The sequence below is a fragment of the Hibiscus syriacus genome, unplaced genomic scaffold (genome assembly GCF_006381635.1).
Source record: "Hibiscus syriacus cultivar Baekdansim isolate YM2019G1 unplaced genomic scaffold, ASM638163v2 tig00110831_pilon, whole genome shotgun sequence".
NCBI lineage: Eukaryota > Viridiplantae > Streptophyta > Magnoliopsida > Malvales > Malvaceae > Hibiscus > Hibiscus syriacus.
Window position 1 is genome coordinate 5,875,276 of NW_024062882.1, and position 21,883 is coordinate 5,897,158.

Genomic DNA, 21,883 nt, shown 5'->3' on the forward strand with positions numbered 1-21,883 from the left:
TACACCCTAAGTACATGGTTATTTTACGAGTACATAGTACCACTTGGAAAAGCTACCATTAATTCTGCTTTTAAAAATAGGGAATGTCTAAGGTACGGCAACATTAATATACTATAAAGGAAAAGCGCTACTGAAAACGTTAATATCTTTTAATATTTTCGGTAAAATACTAACTAAAACATCATTTTTTTACAGGAAATGTTAATATTAGGCGCTACCTAAAATATTATTTTTTCTAACAAAAATTAGATAGCGAAATTAACATTTTTGTTAAAAAATAATATTTTAAGTATCGTTTTATAGAAAATATTAAAAAAATATTAACATTTTTGATATGACATTTTATTAGCAGTATATTAAAGCTGCGATATAAAAAAAACTATCCTTAAAAACACTGTCAGCAACAATTAAATTACCTGTAAATGAACTGAACGTTCATCGAACCGTTCATGAACCGTGCGGCGGGAAGTTCGTTTATGTGCGTTTATTTATTAAATGAACGAACATGAACAAGATTTTGTGTTCGTTTAATTAAATGAATGAACATGAACATAGGTCTCGTTCGTTCATTTACGTTCGTGAACGTTCAGTTATGTTCGTTTATATTCGTTCATTTATGTTTAACCCAATCTTCTTAAATCAATTTTGGTGACAAATTTATAAGTATCTTAAAAATATTAATTAATATGATATTCTAATGACCAACTCTATAATTAACCTAATTTTATCTGGAGATTAAATCCAATATGTTAACCCGTGAGGCACCTCGCACCCATATTCATTTTCTCCCTTTTTTCCCAAACCCTAGTGTTCACTGGAGAGTGGAGACGATCTGTGAAAGCTTCAAAACAAGTTATATTATAGTACAATTTGAAGTTTTACAGGTCTGTTTTCGTCTCTTTCTCTGTTTTATTTGGCTTAATAGTTGATATGTAAAGTTATTGTGGGTATCTTCACATCTAAAACTCAAGAAAACATCATACTTCTTTCTAGAAATAGATGAGAAGATAAAAGTAACAATCAGAAGTATATGAGAATCAGTAAAGAGAAAAATATATAGAATTTGCCAAAAAATAAAACAAATGTTTCTACGTAATTTCTGAAAAAGAGTGTAATACCGGGAGTAATGGGTTTTCCAGGAAGAACCCATTAATAAGTAGAAAATACACTTTGACAATGAACTTTTGTTTTCATAGTTCTTGTGTGACATTTAGTTGTGGAATAGACTTTAGATACGTTAAAATTTTAAATGGTGGTTTAGCAATAATATCAGTTAGATATGTAGGATCGGAGGGATTTCGGATCTATGTTATTGTCTTGTAAAATCTTCATGCTGTTAAATTTTCTACTCTGCCAATGGAAATGATTATTATTAACAAATCTCACTAAAGTCTGACATTGATGTCACAAAACTTTTAGTCGACGAATTTATTAGAATAACGTAGTGGAAAATGATTGTTCATATGTAATCATGGACTACTAAGATAAATGTTATAACATTAAATTAAAGTCGCGTGAATCATTTAATATTTTTAAAAGATCGATCGAAATATCTGATATCTTTAGACATTTCATCACTGCTAATCAGCACTTACGCTATTTATCACTGTATTTGGTTGATTTACATTGTCGACTATTTTTCATAAAAGAACAATGGAAGGGGTCTCCAACGTTTATTTTGTTTATTTATGTTCGTGTTCGTTTATGTTCGTTTATTTTTAATGAACGAACATGAACAAGCTATATTCCTTAATAGACGAACATGAACAAAAAAAATTTATTCGTTTATGTTCGTGTTCGTTTATGTTCGTTTATTTATTAAATGAACGAACATAAACATACTTCCATTCGTGTGTGTTGAATTCGTTTACATGCGTAATTCTCAGTTCAGTAAATTAAAGTTTTGCTTTTTTTTCTTTAAAGAAATTACTTTTACAAAAGCTAAAGCTTATCGGCCTAATATTCTTTGAGAAACATTTTAATATTGAAGAAACAAGGGCAGTGGATTCAGATGTGAATTATGCAAGACTAGAATATATATATATATATATATATATAGCATTTGATATGAGTGAGGATGAATACACAGCTGTAAGGGACAGAGCTTGAACTGTGTGATTTACCATCCCAAATCATCCCATCCCATTCCATCAAATCACATCACTTCCAACATTTGAGGCCTGCAACAGCATGTGCATGACTCCCTTCTCAATCTCCCCACCACATTCTTTTTCTCTTACTTTATTCAAGCTCTCTATGCTTGATGACACCTTTCTGAATGATTTCCCGAACAATTTCCACCGAAAATGTTGATTAATCTAATCTAAACTCGTAAATGAAACAAGACAGTGAATAAGTTCAAACTTTAAATAAATTCCTAATTATATTTAATAATATTTAGAAGCTGAAAAATATGAATGATTTAGAAGCTGAAAGCATAGATAAACTATATTTAATTTACATCGACTGCTATTGCATGCAGACCTGCCCAAAGTAGAATAGAGTCTCTTATCACTGCAAACAAAGTCAATATCTTACCTAACCTCCATAACCCTTTTTAATTGTACTTTCCCCAAAATTCTATTCAACCAAATGTTCGAGTTCAAGATTGGCATGAAAATAAGGTCGAGTCCAAATCTTCATTTCAAAGTCATGCATATATGGCGCCTTGGATAACAAGTTGATTTTATTGCAAAAGCATCCGTGATTTTCAAAAAGGGTTTCCCAACAAAACGACAAGAAAGAAAAAACCCCACCATGATTAGTTGTTCTAAGAACACAATAATGCAGATATGTCTCCCATGGTTATCATATCAAATAGTCAATGCATGTACTATGGAATCCTTTCATCATCAATCTTCATTTATAAGAATCATCCATGCATGCAATGCTGCAAGCTCAAATTATGATATTGGAAATGAGTGATCTTAGTTGTAAGATTCGAACAATTATATCTGCATAATGGGTGCATTAACAGAATGTTCTGGAGTCGATCAAGCACAAAGAGCAACGTTTTTGGTCTCTTTAACTTGTTGCAAAATGGTTGAGTCCAATTCCTACAATTCTCAAAGGCTTGGATATATTTATATTTACATTTGCATCAGAAACTATGCAGCTGGGTTAACATGGTTACAAGCTCATCACTCGAAGGCCTATCGGCAGGCAAATCCGATAGGCAGACAATGGCAATTCTCGCTGCCATCAGCATTTCGTCTTCCTCTACTTCTTCCCCGAAATACTTTTATCCAAAGCTTCACGCGACTCCCCTGCCTGCTGCAAATGCCGGAGCCACTGTCCTAGACTCCCTCCGCTGGCCGCTTCCCGGAAAAAGGGATCGGTGGGATATGTACCGGTCAATAGAACCCCAATATCATCCCGAAGCTATAGATATCGCTCTTATCGGTATACCTGTTGGAATCGAAATCATCCATCTTGTGTTAGAACAAGCAATCTGGTTTAATTCGACAAGTGCCTCACAGATTAGGAATAGAATCAATAATCATTGATGCTAAGGTAACAGAACATAGAGGCTTCCATTTTACTTCAACATGTCAACCTAGGATTCTACAACAAAATCTAGATTATTAACAAGCCTAAGAATTCTATTACCGATTGCCAGAAACCAGATACAAATCATATGCATTAAGCTTGAACATCGAATACTTGGAGTACCTGCAGTTCTGGACACACTCAGGAGCACAATAACCCGAAGTTGCCCGATCGATGTTAGCCATGAGCTTAGCCAATCCGCAATCGGCCAGCCTCGGTTCGTACTCGGCATCCAACATCACATTTGTGGGTTTCAAATTGTAGTGCAAAATCTGAGGGTCACAAGTGAAGTGAAGATATTGAAGACCCTTAATCACCCCCACAGCAATCCTAAGCCTGACATCCCATCTAAGCTGCAGGTGGTTTTCCCTTACACCATTCATGGCATCCTCAAGGCTCCCCATTGGCATATAATCATAACCAAAGAAAACCTATTAGATTCACGGACATATGCCCTTAAGCTCCTCAAATGCCTGTGTCTCAAGCCAGCAAGACCTCAAGCTCATGTTGTATCCTCCTCTTCACCGACTTGGTCGGCGTCTTCGGCGAGCCGATGACGAAGGGCTCGAGCACTTTGACGGCGACGGTGAGACCGTTGTCGAGTGCCGTTTTGTAGTACTTCCCATTGGAGCTTGACCCCAACAACTGGTTCTCATTTGCAAGGGCTGAATGAAGAGTCTTGGAAGATATCTTGGGGGAGAATAACTGGACCTTTGAGGAATGGGGTTTGATTGATGTACTGAAGAACACTTTTGATTAGTAAAGCAAACAGAAGAGCTCCAATCAATCCAGTTAGAATTCCCAGCACAATGCTGAGAATCACCCTTTTGAGTCCAATCTTGAAGCCTTGAGGCTGAGAAGAGAGTCGTCTAATGAATCGCACTTTGCAGTCTATAGTTGTTGTTTGGTGAAAGAATAGAACCAGAAGCAGAAGCAAACCCAGATTGATTCTGCAACTTCTCATTTTCGCCATGGAAGCAAAAAGGAGCTACCAACGAGCATCAAAACAAAATTTAACCAGATAATATGAGACAAGCACACATAAACGGACGGTTCTTTTTTCTTATCTTAAAGCAGCTTCAAAACCCCATAATAATCCTCCACGTTTCTTCAGCATCTTACAGAAAAAAAAGACCAGACCGGAACTCAAAGGAACTTAAATTTACTTTCCCCGCACAATACCTAAGAAAAGCTTCATTTTTTTTCTATTTCAAAACTGGACTTGGCTTTTCTTTAGTGTCCAACTTTTTTGTACATAAATGACAAGAAACCCTCCAGAGGAATTCGAACTTGGTGCGGTGAGAGTAACAGATAAAAAAAATCGAATTTTTCTCTGTTTTCAACCTAAAGAATCAATTTGTCTCTGAGTTTTAATTGTTCATTCACCTGCAACACCAAACGAATCGAATCTGCACATTTCAAACAAAAAATAAAAAGAAAATTTTTGTTCTCAACTTCAGCAACGGATAAGATACCCACATTTGACTGAGAAAAAATATGCTTTTTTCGTTCAGATATTAAAACCAGCAGGAAAAGTAAAATGAATCCCAGATTTAATTTCTCCCTCTGTCAGACCATGACACAACTACTACAAGTTTCTTTTTTTCTTTCGATTTTCTTGATAAATAAGTGATGGGGTTCAAAGTATCATAACGAAACGAATAGAGCACTAACTGTTTCCATTTTCCGCTAGTTCAATTATAACCAAAACCTGTGCAAGAAAAGGACAGCTTTGTTTTTGTTATCTTGTTCACTCCAATGCTACTAAATTAGGGGCCGAGCTTCCCCTTGTTTTGCATTCCCGCCTTAGAGAAAACAGGAGATGAAATGCGTGTGGAGGGGAAAGGTGGGGTCTTGGTGCGCCACGCAGGCGGAGGGCATCGGTATCACGAGGCCGAAAGCAAGACATCGAAGTGCGTGTGAGTGAGCGAGTACAATGGGAGGATCCTGACCGTTGGTTAAGTTAGAGGGGTTAGCTGGCAGGTAATAATAGATCATACTGCTTTTGGCAGTGGCTGGGAGTTTGTGCGATATGGTTTGGGTTTTTTCTCCTTGGGTAAACTACAAATTTAGTATCTAAATTATTATATATGTTCTATTTTGATACTCAAACTTTATGTTTTTTCAAAATCATACATAATATTTAGTTTATATTTAATATGTCGCCATAAAATACTATTACATCATTATCGAAAAATGTTATGTTATTAGTTTTTGTTGATTTTTCATCGATGGGTACCAATTGAGACATAAACTAAACCTTATATATGATTTTAAAAAAAATAAAGTTTGAATACTAAAACGAAACAAAAAATAATAATTTAGATAGTATACATGTAGTTTACCCTTTCTCCTTTTTTGTTAATGTAATTCATATTTTTTGCAAAATCAATAAAAAAATAATTAAAAAAGGGTAAAGGACAGCACTTTTTACTCTATATTATTAAGTTTGTAATTGGATCATCATATTTAAAAACTTAAGCTAGGGCATTCAATTAATCAATTATGAATAAATGTATCAACTTTTAAATGCAAGTCAATTTTTAAGGGTTTTTCTTTTCTAATTTCCTATAAATTTGTTAAATATCAATTTTGTATTATCTTGGTATTTTCTTAAACAATAATTATTGTATATTATTTTTGTTTTGCTTAATAGATTCACAAAGTTAAAAAAGTATTGAAGAACTTTTATTCAAGAACATCAACAAATGCTAAATGGGGCTCAAGAAAAACAATGGCTTCGAGGCCCAAAAATCTAAGCTAGCCGGAGCTTGCAACCCTTATCTCCTCAAAAAAATATATAATTAAATTAAAATTATACATATAATTAATCATATTAAAATTCATGTATTATACATCCAATAAAAAATTAACAGGATTAGTTCAAGTAGTAAACAGCTTGATATCATTTAAGTAATATCTTAGGTTTGAGTTTTTATATATATAAAAAATTTGATGAGAGACTCACCACTAAAACCAAATATATAATCACAATCAATTAAGATTAATCAAGATAAAATTTTAAAAATAAAAATAACTAATAAAATAAAATAAAAAAACACATCATTTAATTTTTAAAAGTTACAAAAAGAAAAGAAGGGGAGAAGTAGTATGATAATGTTTGGTCGCATATAGGGAGGTGTGAAAGGTGGCAATGCGTGAAGCTTTTGAGATCTTTTCCCCATTCTTGTTTGCTTTTACAAAAGCTTTTCCAACCAATCCAAAGCATCCCCTGTATTTCGACGGTTTTACCCAAAGCACCCTAACAATAAATAATTACCTATTAAATATCGTTTTTCTAAATATTATCGATTTATAATCCTTTCTGACAGATGGACGAAAGACTCATATAAAAAAGTGTGCCTTCCTAGGGTTACGTCCGAGATGGTATTACGGTGGAAAGGCGCAACTCATGAAATACGTCTTCGCGAGGAAATCTGACACATGGAGAAGGCGCGGATCATGAGACGCGCATTCCATTATTTCCCTTCAATTATTGCCTCCACCATCCAATTCTCCCGACCAATTACCCATCCCCCTCCCCATATAAATACCTCCCCGAATCCAAATATCAAATCACACCAAAATTACTTTCACATACTTCATTCTATTAATTTCCTCTATAAAGCTAAGTAGATTTTGTTACAGTTTTTAAAAGATGTCAAACTATTTTTATTATATTATATTTATTTCATATTTAATTATTTGATCAAATTTTATTGTACTAATTATTTTTTATTATTTTTTGCAGTTGTCAAATGGAAGGCGAGATCATATCTCTATATATTTTGTCAATACAGTAACAATATTAAATTGTGTTATTTATATTATTGTGAATATTTTTTAATGTTTTTAGTATTATTTTATAGTTTAATTCGTATACTATTTATTTAATTAGGAGAATGATCTTATATTAGAAACAATTATTTGTTTCTGTAGATGTAAAACTTTCAATCTTTCAAACTCTCAAAATGAAGCATATTTAAGCTATTGTTTACTATGATGGAGAAATTCGGGAAGATGAAACCGGCGTTGTCTTCGCATCAAATCATTTTGTCACCTTATCCTTCAAAAGAAATATCACTCTTGAGGAGTTGATCACTAAAATTTCAAGGAAGGTTCATGTTGAGAGTACTAGAAAATTGTCCTCACTTCAGTACAGATTTCTGACTGCATTATTCTCGTTAACTTATACAATGTTTGTACTCTCTAACGATGACGATGTTGCTATGATGGTTGATGCTCAGAATCAAAATTCAGACGCTGTTACACAAATGTATGCCATATTTTGTTGAAGTGTCTGTGATTCGTGGTATGCCATTATGCTCTCACTATGGGCTGACTCAACAACTAATCAAGTTGACAGTTTAACTCAAGTAATGTGTAATGATTTTACCTCGTTAATGGCAAATCTGCATCTTGATACCATTCCATCAAGTTCAATGGGGAGACATTCATCAGTAACTTGTTACGATCTGTATCGAGGTGACTCTATGAATAATCTATATAGAAACATCGCTTCCAGTTCAAAGGAAAGAAATTCATCTGTTAATTTTTTTTGACTTGAATATCGAGATGACCTCGACACAATAATCTATTCAATACTTATTTGACATGATGCCTTCAAGTTCCAAGGGAGGCATTTGATTGCAAGCTTCTTTAACTTCAATGTGGAGATTCTTGCGACACAATATTCAGTTCAAAACTCGTATGACACGATGCCTTCAAGTTTAAGAGGAAGACATTCAAATACTAGCTTGTTTGACCTAAATATCGATATCACGGATGAACCCTCATCTCCACCAAAAGAACCTCTTTATAAGCCAAGTGCAGATAGTGTTGAGACTGGACTATACGTTGAGCCAGAATCACCATAGTTCAATATGGACTCCTATGAAGATGCAGTTCCTACAAATACGGTACACGCCGAACCCTCAAAACACATGTATGAAGCTTACTATGATGCAATATGGGGCCATAATTTACGAATATGCCTAATGTTGGTAACTAAGAATTTAACTCATTAATAAATGATGGTGAGTTACATATCAGAATGAAGGTTCCATCCAAAGAAAAAGCGATGATTGTAATTAAGAATTACAATATTCATAATTATGTTCACTCTATAGTCGACTAATCTACCACTGAAAAGTATGTATTCCACTGTGTCCAACGTGATAACAAAATGCAATTAGATGGTTCGTGTGTCGAAGAGGAAGATGAAAAATAACATATAGGAACTAACAGTATACAACGGTCCTCATACATGTTGTGCTAGAAGGATCAACCAGGACTATCCCAACTTGGACTCCGACATTATCTGCCAAGTCATCATGCCCATAGTCAAAGCAAACTCCCATATAGCTATTGCAGTGTTGATTTCAGCTATACAGTCTCAATATGGGTACACCGTCTCCTATAGGAAAATATGGAAGGCAAAATAGAATATCATTAAAAAACTTCACGACGAGTGTGATTCATCTTACAACGAACTACCAAGTTAGTTTAACGTAGTGCGCAGACTGAATCATGAGACAATAGTTAACTTCGAAACTTGTCATGCATACCATAATGATCGAGTGCTTCGAGATCGATGCCAATTCCACCGACTTTTTTGGACTTACCCATAGTGAATTAATATTGTGAAATACTGCAAGTTGTGGTCCAAATTGATTGGACATTATTATATGGAAAATACAAGCAATTTTTACTACTGAAAGTTATCCAATATAGTAATCGTAACATTCTTTCAGTTGTTTTTGCTCTTGTTGAAGGTGAAAATACATATTCTTGGGCTTTTTTCCTTAGAAACTTACGCTTACATGTTGTCACGAGGGAAAAAAATTGCATCATTTCAGACTGCGGAGCTGGGATCAAAGCAACAATGAACTCTTTGGGTACAATGTGACAATTTCCCCATGTTTAACATTGATATTGTATCCGACACATATTGTAGCAAACTATCATAGAAAATTTAAGAAGAATGATGAACGCCAATTACTTATGCGTATGGGTATGTCACGATGTCTAATTTCATTTCTCAATCAACAACAACAACAACAACAACAAAACCCAATTCCCATATGCAATGGGGTAAGGGGGAGGTAGGGTAGTAGGCTACCCCCAACGCTAGGTTGAGAGTAGCTTCCGTGGAAGATCTCCGGCAGTCAGAAAATTAAAAATATAGATAAAATGCAATGCATGTATAAATAAATACAAAAATACATAGTTGAACAATATTCATATGCAGTTATTAATATCATTAATATCATATGCGTGTCTGTAATGGGCAGTAATCCCTGCAAAAAAAATCCCTGCGAAAAAATCTCTGTATATAGACAGAAACGTAAGACCCGACTAAAATTAAAAGTGGAGAGAATGATATACAGAAGTCAAACGATAGCAAACCCAGTTCTAAGCCTTCATAAATACCAATAACAGAAACGAATAAAAAGTAGAAGTCATGGAAATTACTACAAAGGCATTAAAAGAAGACAGAGATGATACACCCTAGAGATGTGACCCACACTACTCAACTATCCTAGTCTTAAGTCTCCATACTTTCCTATCAGAGGTCATGTCCTCGGTAAGGGCTAAATCCATCAAATCAGATCTCAAGCAGTCTTCCCACTTCCGCCTTGGTCGTCCTCTCCTTCTGGCACCGTCGACTATAATCGACTCTACCCTCCTGACCGCATCTGACGGTAGTCGCCTAAGGACATGTCCAACCCACCGTAGTCTTCCTTCCCTCAATTTTTTTGGAAACAGGCACCACCCCCAAGGACATCCTAATAGCAGAGTTTGTATTCATATCCCACAGAGTCCTACCGCATATCCATCGAAGCATTCTCATTTCTACGACCTCTATCATCCTTACATGATCCTTCTTGGTTGCCCAACATTCTGATCCATACAACAGCGCTGGTCTTATTGCCATTTTATAAAATTTTCATTTTTTATGGAAACTTAAAAGTAAATACTACATTTAGCATGTAGGTTATGAAATATTACCTCAAACGTTTGAGCCCATGCTTCAAGATTTACGAAGAAAAAACGAGCAATGATACAATTACATTAGCCTCATCAACAAAGAAATGTTGACAAATGTATACGATGGTGGATATCGATATGGACATATGACAACTAACTTGGATGAGACTATCAATTCAACCTTAATGAGAGAGCGCCATTTACCAGTAACAACTTTGGTTAAAATGACATATTTTTGTTTGTGAGCGCTTTTTGCCAAGCTCGGGGGGGACAATCTCTAACTTGGTGCAAAATGACCATGCTTATCATCCAAGATTAGTTGCAGACCTATAAAAAAGTGCTATATCAAATGGAATATATGTAACAAGCTTTTCTCGAACTCATGAATTATCTTATGTCATATAAATGCCTTGACCACTTCAAGGGATTGAAGTTAGGTCGTTTATAGTTAATCTATAAGACATATGGTGTGACTGTAGATTTTTTCAAGCTTTGAAGTATCCATGCTCCAATGTCATAGCAGCTTGCTCTTATACGTCAAGACTATAATCGTTTTTAGATCTCGTATACCGACTTTTAATCGTATTTAATGTATATGAATTTGATTTCCCCCGATAGACAATGAGAAAGACCCATACAAGGTTCAGAATTGGCTTATGATTGTATCATATCTATCCTTATTAAGGGAGGTAGGTCGTCCAAAATCCACTCAAATTCATTGTGATATGGATATTCGAGAGACTTCCTAAGAAAACAAAAGACGTGGGCATTGTAGAAACCTAGGCCACAATAGGAAAAAAATTCCTTCTCTTTTATCATCACGTAACCGTTGAGTATCACCATGTAATTATGGTTTCTAAAATCTCAGTTTGTGTTATTTCAGTTTCGTTTACTTTTAGTGAATGTCATTTGAACATCACCAAATAAATAGAAACAATAATACATTAATAAAATTAAAAAAAAATTTTACAAACTAAAATAAATAAACAAAAGTCCATAATTCATTACATTTACTGATAAACAAAATAAATAAATAAAAAATATATCAATGTTTGCGTCTTGAATGTGTTACACAGGGTGGTGGCTGTCTATTTTGCTGAGGGTTTATTGTATAACTTGCTCTTCCTCCTCAATCTCATTATCATCATCATCAGTAGTAGCAGCTATATTTTGTTGATTAGGGACGGATGACGATGTAGCACCTCTAAAGAATAATGACCTTTGGAGGTGTATGAGTAACCATCCCACCGCTCATAGAGAACTGTGAAAACTGCAAAAACATCAACATCGATGACTGTGATCCATACTGAGCCAGAGGTGTCTATGTTTGTAGTGTAGCACCACCTACCAAATAAGCAACATATGAAGACCATGTTGGATCCATAACTATGTCGTGGTGGTTCCATCTGAACTGGTTGCGGTGCCTTCTAAATCGAAGATGGACCAATATATATTGACAGGCTGGGAATGTAAACTGGTGTATATGGTGGATGTTATGATAATTCCAGTGTTGCAATTGAGGACGAGCTGAAAGTGTCTGCTCTCCGTCCATGAGTCGGGGGACGATGATGCTGTGACGGTGGACATTTTTCTCGGTGTCGATGAATACTCTCACCTCGTACTTCCTCCGAAAATAGGAATAGATCCACGTTCGTGTTAAACCATTGATAATAATCAGCCACAATCAAATAATGATCCACATAAATCAGCTTTATATAGGGAATGTGTCGACGTCGATCCTCCCAGATCTTTATTTACTCGTTGTGCTTGATCAGCCAATTGACATCCTTTTTGCCCCGTCTATCGACGTTATGCATATTGTCGAGATTCCTATGTGCTTCAAGAATATATTGTACGAAGCTAAATTAGCGAAGCACGCAATCAGTAAGATGCCACTCGACAATGGCATAACATATCAGAAGGACCATCGCCATCCATACATCTAATGAGCCACTCAAATGAGGTGGAATGTAAATCCTCATTTCTTCAATAGAATAAAAAGCTCATTGAAACTAAAATATATATATATAATTCTTATAAAAATAATATTCTAATTATATAACGATAATTAAAGTTAATAATAAAATACAAATATATACCTTTGTATTAGTATTCTGATCAATGAATAGTCGAATTTCTTCCAATTCGTCTGCTATATCACAATGTTTTTTCCTTGTACATGACCACTTATTCAATGTAAAAAAATATTTCTTTGTATACTCAAAAATATTATTTATATACGAACTTAGTATTGAAATCACCTCAACAATAACGGGAAGACCAACAAGATATTCACAACCGGATGTAAAAAGGGCATGTGATACCACACCCATGATTGGAGAAGAAGGAATCATTCATCGATAGCATTTTTTCGATAATCAGTTGTCTGACACATTTCTCTATATAGAAATGCCAAAATTGTGGAGTCCCAACTAGGTAAGCCGGCAACGCAAAAACCTTTGAGATGACACAACTACATACAATGAACTTGGTTGCGAGATTTTTCGGACATCAAGATTCATTCTAGAAGTTCTAATATGCAAGCCTAAGAAAATATTTTAACTTGTTCCGAGGAACAATCTTTACTTAAATGTTGAAAATTTATAGCAACCATGATAATTGTATTCGACCACCTTTAAAATTAGGAGGGATACCTCCAAGATACTCCTCGCACAAGGAATGACAATGACTATCCGCCACACCAAAAATAACATCCGTATCTACAGGAAGCCCCAAATTTATAAAAGTATCCTCCAACGTATAGTGCATCCCCATATAGAAAATGGAATGTGTATGTCTCTGGTCTCTACCTCTTAATCAGTACAAAAATAAGATTGAGTTTAAGGTTACAATGTCCTTCATATTTCTCTATGTAACCGAATCCAACCTCGGTTAAATACAACCAGACACGACTCGGTATCTCTAACTTAGCGTTACGAATAAATGGATCTAATATACGGTCATTCCCCTAATTAAATAAATAGTTTACAAATTAAAATATAATTAATACTAAAATAAATAAATAAAAAATTCACAATAATTAAAATAAAAAAATTTAAAATTGTTACCATATCGACAAAAAGACTCGAGATATGATTCTCATCTAAACGCAACAACCCACATTCCATTTTATAACAGCGAAAAGCAAAAAAAAAATAATATAGTAAAATATAATAAAATAATAAACTATTAAATAATTATAACATAATAAAAAATACCTTAAAAACGATAATAAAACCTATTTAAAACTTGATAGAAGGATTGATAAAATGAAAAAGAAAATTTTTTGGTATGATTTGAGGGTTGTATGAGAGAGGATATTTATAGGGGAGGGGGAGGGGCGGTATTAAAGGGGGTTGATGATAATTAAAGATATGGGGACAGACGGTTGGGCAATATTAAAGGGGTATTGATGGGATACGTGCCTCAAGATCTGCGCCTTCCCCTACGTGTCAGATTTCCCGTGAAGGCGCGCTTTGTGAGTTATGCCTTTCCACCGTGGTACCAGTTCGGACATAACCCTAGGAAAGCACACTTCCCAATCCGCGCTTTTCGTCCAACTGTAAGAAATGGTGGCAGATCGGTAAAATTTGGAGAAACGGTGCATGACAGGTAATTATTTACTATTAGTATGATTTTTGGGTAAAGACGCTATGTATTTCATCTTAAAATGTTATATTGTTTAATCTAAAAATATTTATAATTAATAATAATTTCGATTATAACTGAAAATATTACGTTACGTTGAATTTTAACCTAAAATGTTGCGTAATTGATAATAATGTTGACTATAACCGAGTTATATTTTCGATTTCAACTTAAATTATTTGTCAATTTGCTCTAAAGAGTTACACGCTTAATAAACTTTTCGGTTAACTGATTGTAATTAAAATTAAAATTTTATATTAACCAATTGTATTTTGACTTTTCCTCCTTCATGTTCATATTAGGTTGTATTCGATTTAAATACATTATTAATTCTATTATTTTATAAGGTTAATCAATTAATTCAGATTTAATATTACAAGATTATATTATGGGATGGACATTTCTCACCTCTTAAAATTCCATTTTTATATGAATCTCAATTTATTCTCATTTTAAACTGTCCATTTTGTATAATCTTATTGTAAATTCTAATTACTTTAAGCTATAAAAATAAATAATAGCTAGTAAAAAGGTGAAAGTTAATAAAATATAAAGTAAAAATAATTTTGAGTAGTTATAAATGATTAATAATTATAATAAAAATATAGATATAAATCCAAGTTATGTGTTGTTAAAATATATGTTGGATCACGTTTTGAACCACAAATGAAACAGTTGGATCAGTTATATCCAGACCCATTAGTACATGTTGTAGGCCTAACTGTTAATATTAGTCGACTGAGAATTTTATTAAAAAAAAAGAATAAAAATTATAATAAAATTTATAAATTTTGAATATTTCATTAAATGAATATAGATGATATAAAAATAACAGTTCGGAACAATAGTGGAACATATGGTTGCATCGCAACTCGATGACGTTTACTTTGGATGGTATAGACGCTCGTTCTATTTGGTGAAGAGCCGTCAGTTATTGGAGACGACCAGGGCATTGGCGTTAGAAAATAACTAGTGGAAACGGCCACCGGTTGGTAGATGAAAATAAATTCTGACGGGGCTCGCCATCGTAGCTCCAGTAGCTCTTCTTGTGGAGGTGTTATTCGAAATCATGAAGGTATTTGGAAAATGGGGTTCACTAAGTTCATCGGTATATGTTCTGTTGCGGAAGCAAAGCTTTGAGGCATCTACGTCGGGTTGTTATGTGCTTGGGAGTTGGGCTGTCGCCGAGTGATCGTTGAGGTTGACAGCACTGAGGTGTTGAGGATGATTCAAATTGCTAAGGATGGTCCGTACAGGGTTACAAGTTTGGCTTATGTTGCGGATTTGTTAAAGAAGGATTGGGAGGTGTGCTTCCATCATGTGATGTGATTGGGGAATCAAGTCGCGGATGGTATAGCAAAGTTGGCATGAAGGGATACGTATGAGTGCGTTAAGTTTCAGGTCGCGCCGGGGGATGTGATCACGCTGGTTGAAGAGGACCTGCGAAGCTCGGGGGATGTTTAATTCGGGCTACTAGTCGTTTCTTTACCCCAAAAAAAATTAATTATAGAATTCTCAGTTATAGAAATGAAAGATCCAACCATAATAGGATTAAGCTGTGTATAATATATGCAAGCTGTTCATCTTTATAAAAAAATGAAAAAAAAAGAAGTTTCACTCTTTCTCATTTAAAATGAGAGTTGCAGTAGATGATGTATCTATCGTTAGTCAGTGTCAAAGTGTCATATTTCTATAAAGAGATATAAAAGATATGACCAGGGATGAGTGGTTCTATTCGAGTTTCTTCTCTTCTCTCGATCTTTATGGAGAGATTTTATAGTGAGTTTTAGAGCTGGTGTTAAATGCAAGGTCATTCATTATGAGTACTTGTAGAGTAATAAGTTAAGTGAATATGATCAACAGTAGATTTAGCTCTGATAAATCACGTGGACTTATTAGAAATCATGTCAACGGGTCACAACTTTTCGAGAGATCTTTAGTATTTAAGACATTTCTTCTAAAGACATTCTTTCAAAGATTATAAAATATAAAATGGATATACATAAGACCTTTGATCGGGCTATAAAAACGAAAACAAATAACCCTTAGGAACAAACAAACGAAAATGCAAATACAGGACCAATTAATGAACCAAAATATCTTCATGTACATAGTTTTTTTTAGGTTAAAGTGGGCCGTCAATTATCTAAAAGAAATGCTTGGGTTTCTTTTATGACATTAATTGTCATTAAAATTTGACAAAAGGTTTCACCTTATCATCATTTATGTAAGTTTATTTGAACGTTCATGTGACAAAATATGTTGGCATTATTTTTTTTATAATAATATGTTGACATTAATTAATTATAAAGAGTTCGTTGAATGTGATCGGTTCATTTCCATGAATGATCTCATGTAACAAGACATTTATTTATTGACCGTATTTGTTTCTCAATTTTCATGCTTTAGGCGTTTACTTCGATGGCAATGATCCTTTTTACCTATAGTAATTTTTTATTTTTATAGAATCAACTATTTCTATTCAAATAAAAAATATCTCAAACTATAATAAAGATTTACAATACAATCATAAATTAAGCACATAATTCGAAATTTTTTGTATAATTATTGAAACAAAACTAGTAACTTAAGATCACATAAGAACCATACAAAGAAATATTAAATTTAACCAAGAAACTCAAACAATGATAGATACAAACAGATCTGATTGCATTGACAAATGAACCACAAAAATCGATTAAGTTATTGACAGACCACCGAAAAACATCAAATCATACTTTAGCGACGTGAAAAGTTATCCATGAACGCAAATCGAGTATCCAAATCCAATTCGATGGTCCAAAGCAAGAAATATCACTAGATATCAGATAAGCGCCATCTTGATTAGTCGTGGCGATGTCAAATCAACTCTTAGAAGAAAAAAATTACCAAAAAACCGAAAAAACATGCCAAATAACATAAAAAAGTGTCATAAAAACATATGAAAAATGTGCAACACAGATAAACTTATTAAAAATAAAAAATAAAGATGCTATATAAAAAAGAAAAAGAAAATAAAGAATATCAACGGTCGGTAACCAACATTAAAATTAATACTACCGTTGATAAACAAAGTCGAAAAAAAGATGACCACACATCAATAAGAAAAAAAATTAAGTTTTTAGGGTTTTTTTTTCTTTTAATAGGGTGTCCGATTACATGTTTCTAGAGGAGTTCCATATAGTAATTACTAATTAAAAACCACATGTCAATGCAAATTAAATATAGTAATAATATGTTATTGTTAATTAATTTCCACTGTTCATTTAATCATTTGAGCTAAAAGTTTGTAATAGTAAAAGATTAAAATCGCATGATAATATAAAGAAACGTGTCACCCTCCCACACCAGCGTAGTTTCCCATACGTATTTGGTTAATAAAGATAAATCATATATAATTTAGTGATATTCGCTAATTAAAAACGAAAGATTTGTATTTTGATTTTGTTGGTGGTTAAATATTGTAAATCATCTTTTTGGTAAGTATAATTATTGATATAATTAGAATTGTGTAATAAATTAATCTATCAGATAGTTTGATTCGTTCATCATTCTTTTATCACTTTGTAAAATGTCTTGTTCTACAGAAACAATGAGTTTTTATGTATGTTACTGAATTAATTTGATGTTAGTCATCATTCTCAAGGGAATATTTTATTTTTCTTCGGATCTTTAAATTTAATATTTTTACTTTTATGAGTTTTTTGTGTGACTATTGTCTCTATTGTTTCTCGGTGCATTGTACTTCTAATTCTTTCTTTCATTTTTTTATTAATGATATCTAGTTACCATTGTTTAGAGATAAAAGATTTAAAATCATCATGTTTAATTATTTTAATATTATAATAATTGGAAAGTATTATTTTTTATAAAAAAGTTGCTACTTTTGTTAAAATATATTTAAAATTATAACAAAAATTATAATCATAAACTAAATATGTAATTAGGATATTTTTTATAAATAATTGACACACGAAATTAGTCATTTGAGATTATACCCGGATCATACAAAGAAAATATTAAAAATTAACCAAAAAACTCGAATGAAAGATTGATATGAACAGATCTGACTGTATCAACAAACTAACCACAAAAATAGATCAAACTATTGAAAGACCATCACTAAACCGCATATTAGAGCCAAGCGAATCGAAAAAACTATCTACAAATACAAACCGCATCTAAATCCAATCTGATTGTTCAAATAGGGAAGATCAACATGATATCCAATAAGCAACATTTAATTTAACGAAATCTATCAATTACAATAGTTATTGAAACATTACATGATAAATCCCGAATACAAATTTATTTTCTTTTCACGCTTTTCCCAAAAAAATTTAATCGTCTCAGATTTTTTTCTAAAAAGGTAGAAGATAGAATCCGAATCATTTCGGATTAAAGGGAAATATTAAAATTTCATCTACCTAATTGACTTCATCGTTTGTCAACCAAAATTTGAATTCTTGATCAAAATTTATCGAACCTACAAATCTCTTTGAACCGCAATTTACTTTGACTTTTGCGTGCAAATTATACACCAACTTGTATAGCCCATAAATAACTTTTGGGAATCAACTTTGTTCCTTCTCCATCATGGCCTGTTTGATCATATATTACAAAAAATAATAATTATGGAAAACCACAATTAATACACCAAACTTAGCAAATCGTTAAAGCCAGGCATGCAACATTATAGACGTTTAAACAGGCAACATTAAACATGTTACCCATTACTAACTTTGTAACGCCTTAATCCAATTAGGCATGAAGATCCGTGGATTATAATGTTACTCGGGACTACCAAAATAGTGACCCAAAATTTACTTTTAAAACTGCTTGTAAATCTCTGAAATTTAGACATTTATAAAATAAAATAAAATAAAAACATAATAATGAATTGGGTTTAAAAATAATGGGGAACTCCCAAAATACATCCGTAAAATAATATAAAATACTGAGTTTCAAAAGAGTCACGACTGAATACATAACAAGATTCATAACAGTACATGCCCTCTAAAGACGACTCAAGACGTACTTTAAAAGGTCTCTATAAATCTGAATTTGTTGTACTGGAATATCTAGATGACGATAGCTCCCCACGATCCGCTTCCCAAGAACATGTGCACAGAAACACATTCAGAATGCTGAGTTTATGAGCTCAGTGCCTCACTAAAACTTGTACTATACTATATGCATTCACTAATGAAATGGCAAGTGGCACAAGTCTGACTGTACAACTATTGGACTGCTAATCTGTGGCTGGCATCATGGTGCGGCTGAGGAATTCTGCATCTCGGAGCTCATGCACTCCTCTAGCACTTTCGAAGCATCGTCGGGTACTCATGGGTGAGATCCAGAATTCTGCACCAGAACGTACACCCACTGACTTACTTCGTTGAGTCTTGGGGCATCTGGCGCCCAATCAACTGCTATAGTACTGTGGCACTGACTTGGACCCACTAACTGACGTATTTCTGCTAAAATGAACTCTAGTGTCCTGATTATTTCCCGAGCGTCAAACAAGACTAGTTTTATGTAAACCTAGCTAATTTTGTTTCTACGGTTCTCGTATTAATTATTGTTCTCACCTGAAATCTTATTTGAGGATATACTGAAGTGGTGGGGTACCTCGAGTCAAATTCCCTTAAAAACTGGCCTTTTTTCCTAAAAAGACTAAAAATATCGATAATAGCCCAAGAGTATCGATACTTCTGAAAATGTTTTGATACTTTATGTAAGTATCGATACTTTAGAACAATCTGTAATGCCCAGTTTCGATACTTTTTGGGAGTTTCTAAACTATGACCCAAAATATTGATACTCTTGAAAGAGTATCGATACTCTTGCCCAGAAACTCACGATTTTGCCCAAGAAGAAGAACAAGTTTCAATACTATCCCTCTAGTATCAAAACTCAACCTGTAAAGAGCATAAAATAGGTGCAAAAACTCATTCTACTATCCCAAAGACCTTAGTGAGGTCTCCAAACATTATTAATGTTTTATGAAGATACAAGAAGTATAAATAGGGCTTTAAACATGTTTATAACTCTAAAACATGAAATCTACCATAGGAATGCTTCAAGCTTATGAAACCTACTAAATTTCATCTAAATGACTTACATATGGTATAGTTGAGTCAAGAGTGAGTTGCCTTAGATGTTAAAATGCTAAAAACACCCAATGATCAACAAAGAGTGAATTTTCCTTTTCTTTTGCTTTGGAGTTCTCTCCAACTTCCCTCACTATAAGATAATCAAATGCATTGGTTACTAATTGATTTTAGGGGTTAAAGAGGGTTTAAAACACTTCATAAGACTAAAAATATCTAAAAAATGGATTTGAACCATCTAGTTTCTTAAGCCATTCTAAAACTCGTTCTTGAAAACTATGGTGTAATGGGTGGTTTTAGAGCTTGAACCAAACCTTGAGATGCAAGGGTTATGATTCTTACCTTTAAAACACTGATTAGAGACTGTAAAATGATAAAGTTCACACCTTTACCTTGCAAGGGAGGAGAAAAATAGGAAGAAGAGGATATGAAGAAGACAAGGAATAAAGAAAAGGATGAAGCTTTCTCATTTGGTGATATAACCCAATTTTAATGATATTTAGCTTTATTTTGAATAATGGTAAAATTGCTTTCTTGGTCCCTCTAATTTTGACTATAGATTAAAAACACCATTTTGATTACTATTGGGCTAAATCCAAGCCCAATTTCACTTGTTTTTGGCTCAAATTTTCCTACAAGTTAGAGATTTAATCCAAGGCATATCTCGGGTTAACCCAAAACTCCTAACCCAGGATCCGGGGCATTACAAACTTAGAAAGACATAAACCAATATTATAGTATGTGATACGCCTCACAAACTATACATGTCTGCGGCAAAACAACACAATAGCCGTAAATTGAATCTATTCGTCTTGGATTAAAATATAGTCATGTCTTAAAATTGTTAGAGGTATAACAATCTGAGATGAAAAGAAAATAAAAATAAAATATTTTATAGATCCACAATTTGTTTCTATGGTGATTCATACAATTTGTAGCAAACTATACTCAATTCCTGTTGGGATTAGTGGAAGCTCGAATCGACAACCGAAAGTGTTAGCCAAGAGGGGTCAGGTCTGTTTTTGTTTTTAGGGAGTAAGGAGATTTAAAGATAGAGAATTGCACAGCGATTTATAGTGGTTCGACTTCTCAACCAAGTCTACATCCACTACCTTAACTCTTCACCAAGGATTTTCCAACAAATTCACTAATTTGTTTATTCTTTTTACAGGACAAAGAGATAACCTTTACAACTCCCTAGTTTTTCAATGGCTAAACTAGAACCAATCCCTAGCTTTTACACGGCTCAGCTAGAACCAAAACCCCTTTACAAAAGAAAAGGAAATGTAAACAAGAAAACCTCTCTAAGGTAGGTGTTTACAAGATTTAAGCTCACGAGAACACAATATTTACAAGAGAATAGAAAAATAAGATTGAAAAGCTCTTCTCTTGTGTTTGAATGCTTGGATAGATGTTCTCTTATTTCTTCAAGTGTCCTCAGCTTGTATTTATAGCTTGAAATGAGTTTGAAGTTGTATATAGCCGTTGGAATGTTTTGGAGCCGTTGGGGATTCATTTTTTGCAAAATAAAACTGCCCAGAATAGGGTGTATCGATATACTATCAAGGTGTATCGGTACCCCT

At 33.6% G+C, this 21,883-nt stretch overlaps 1 protein-coding gene and 1 pseudogene across 1 annotated transcript in view; one reads left to right on the top strand and one right to left on the bottom strand.

Annotated features, from left to right (window-relative positions):
• Positions 1–3,047: 3,047 nt before the first annotated feature.
• On the bottom strand, positions 3,048–5,344 carry LOC120142764 (annotated as a pseudogene).
• Positions 5,345–13,951: 8,607 nt separating this feature from the next.
• LOC120142892 (bidirectional sugar transporter SWEET15-like) overlaps positions 13,952–21,883 on the top strand; it is a 40,291-nt gene continuing 32,359 nt past the window's right edge. The window contains exon 1 of the mRNA XM_039157367.1: positions 13,952–14,122. Coding sequence (XP_039013298.1) covers positions 13,952–14,122 — 171 coding nt within the window. The remainder of the gene's footprint in view (positions 14,123–21,883) is intronic.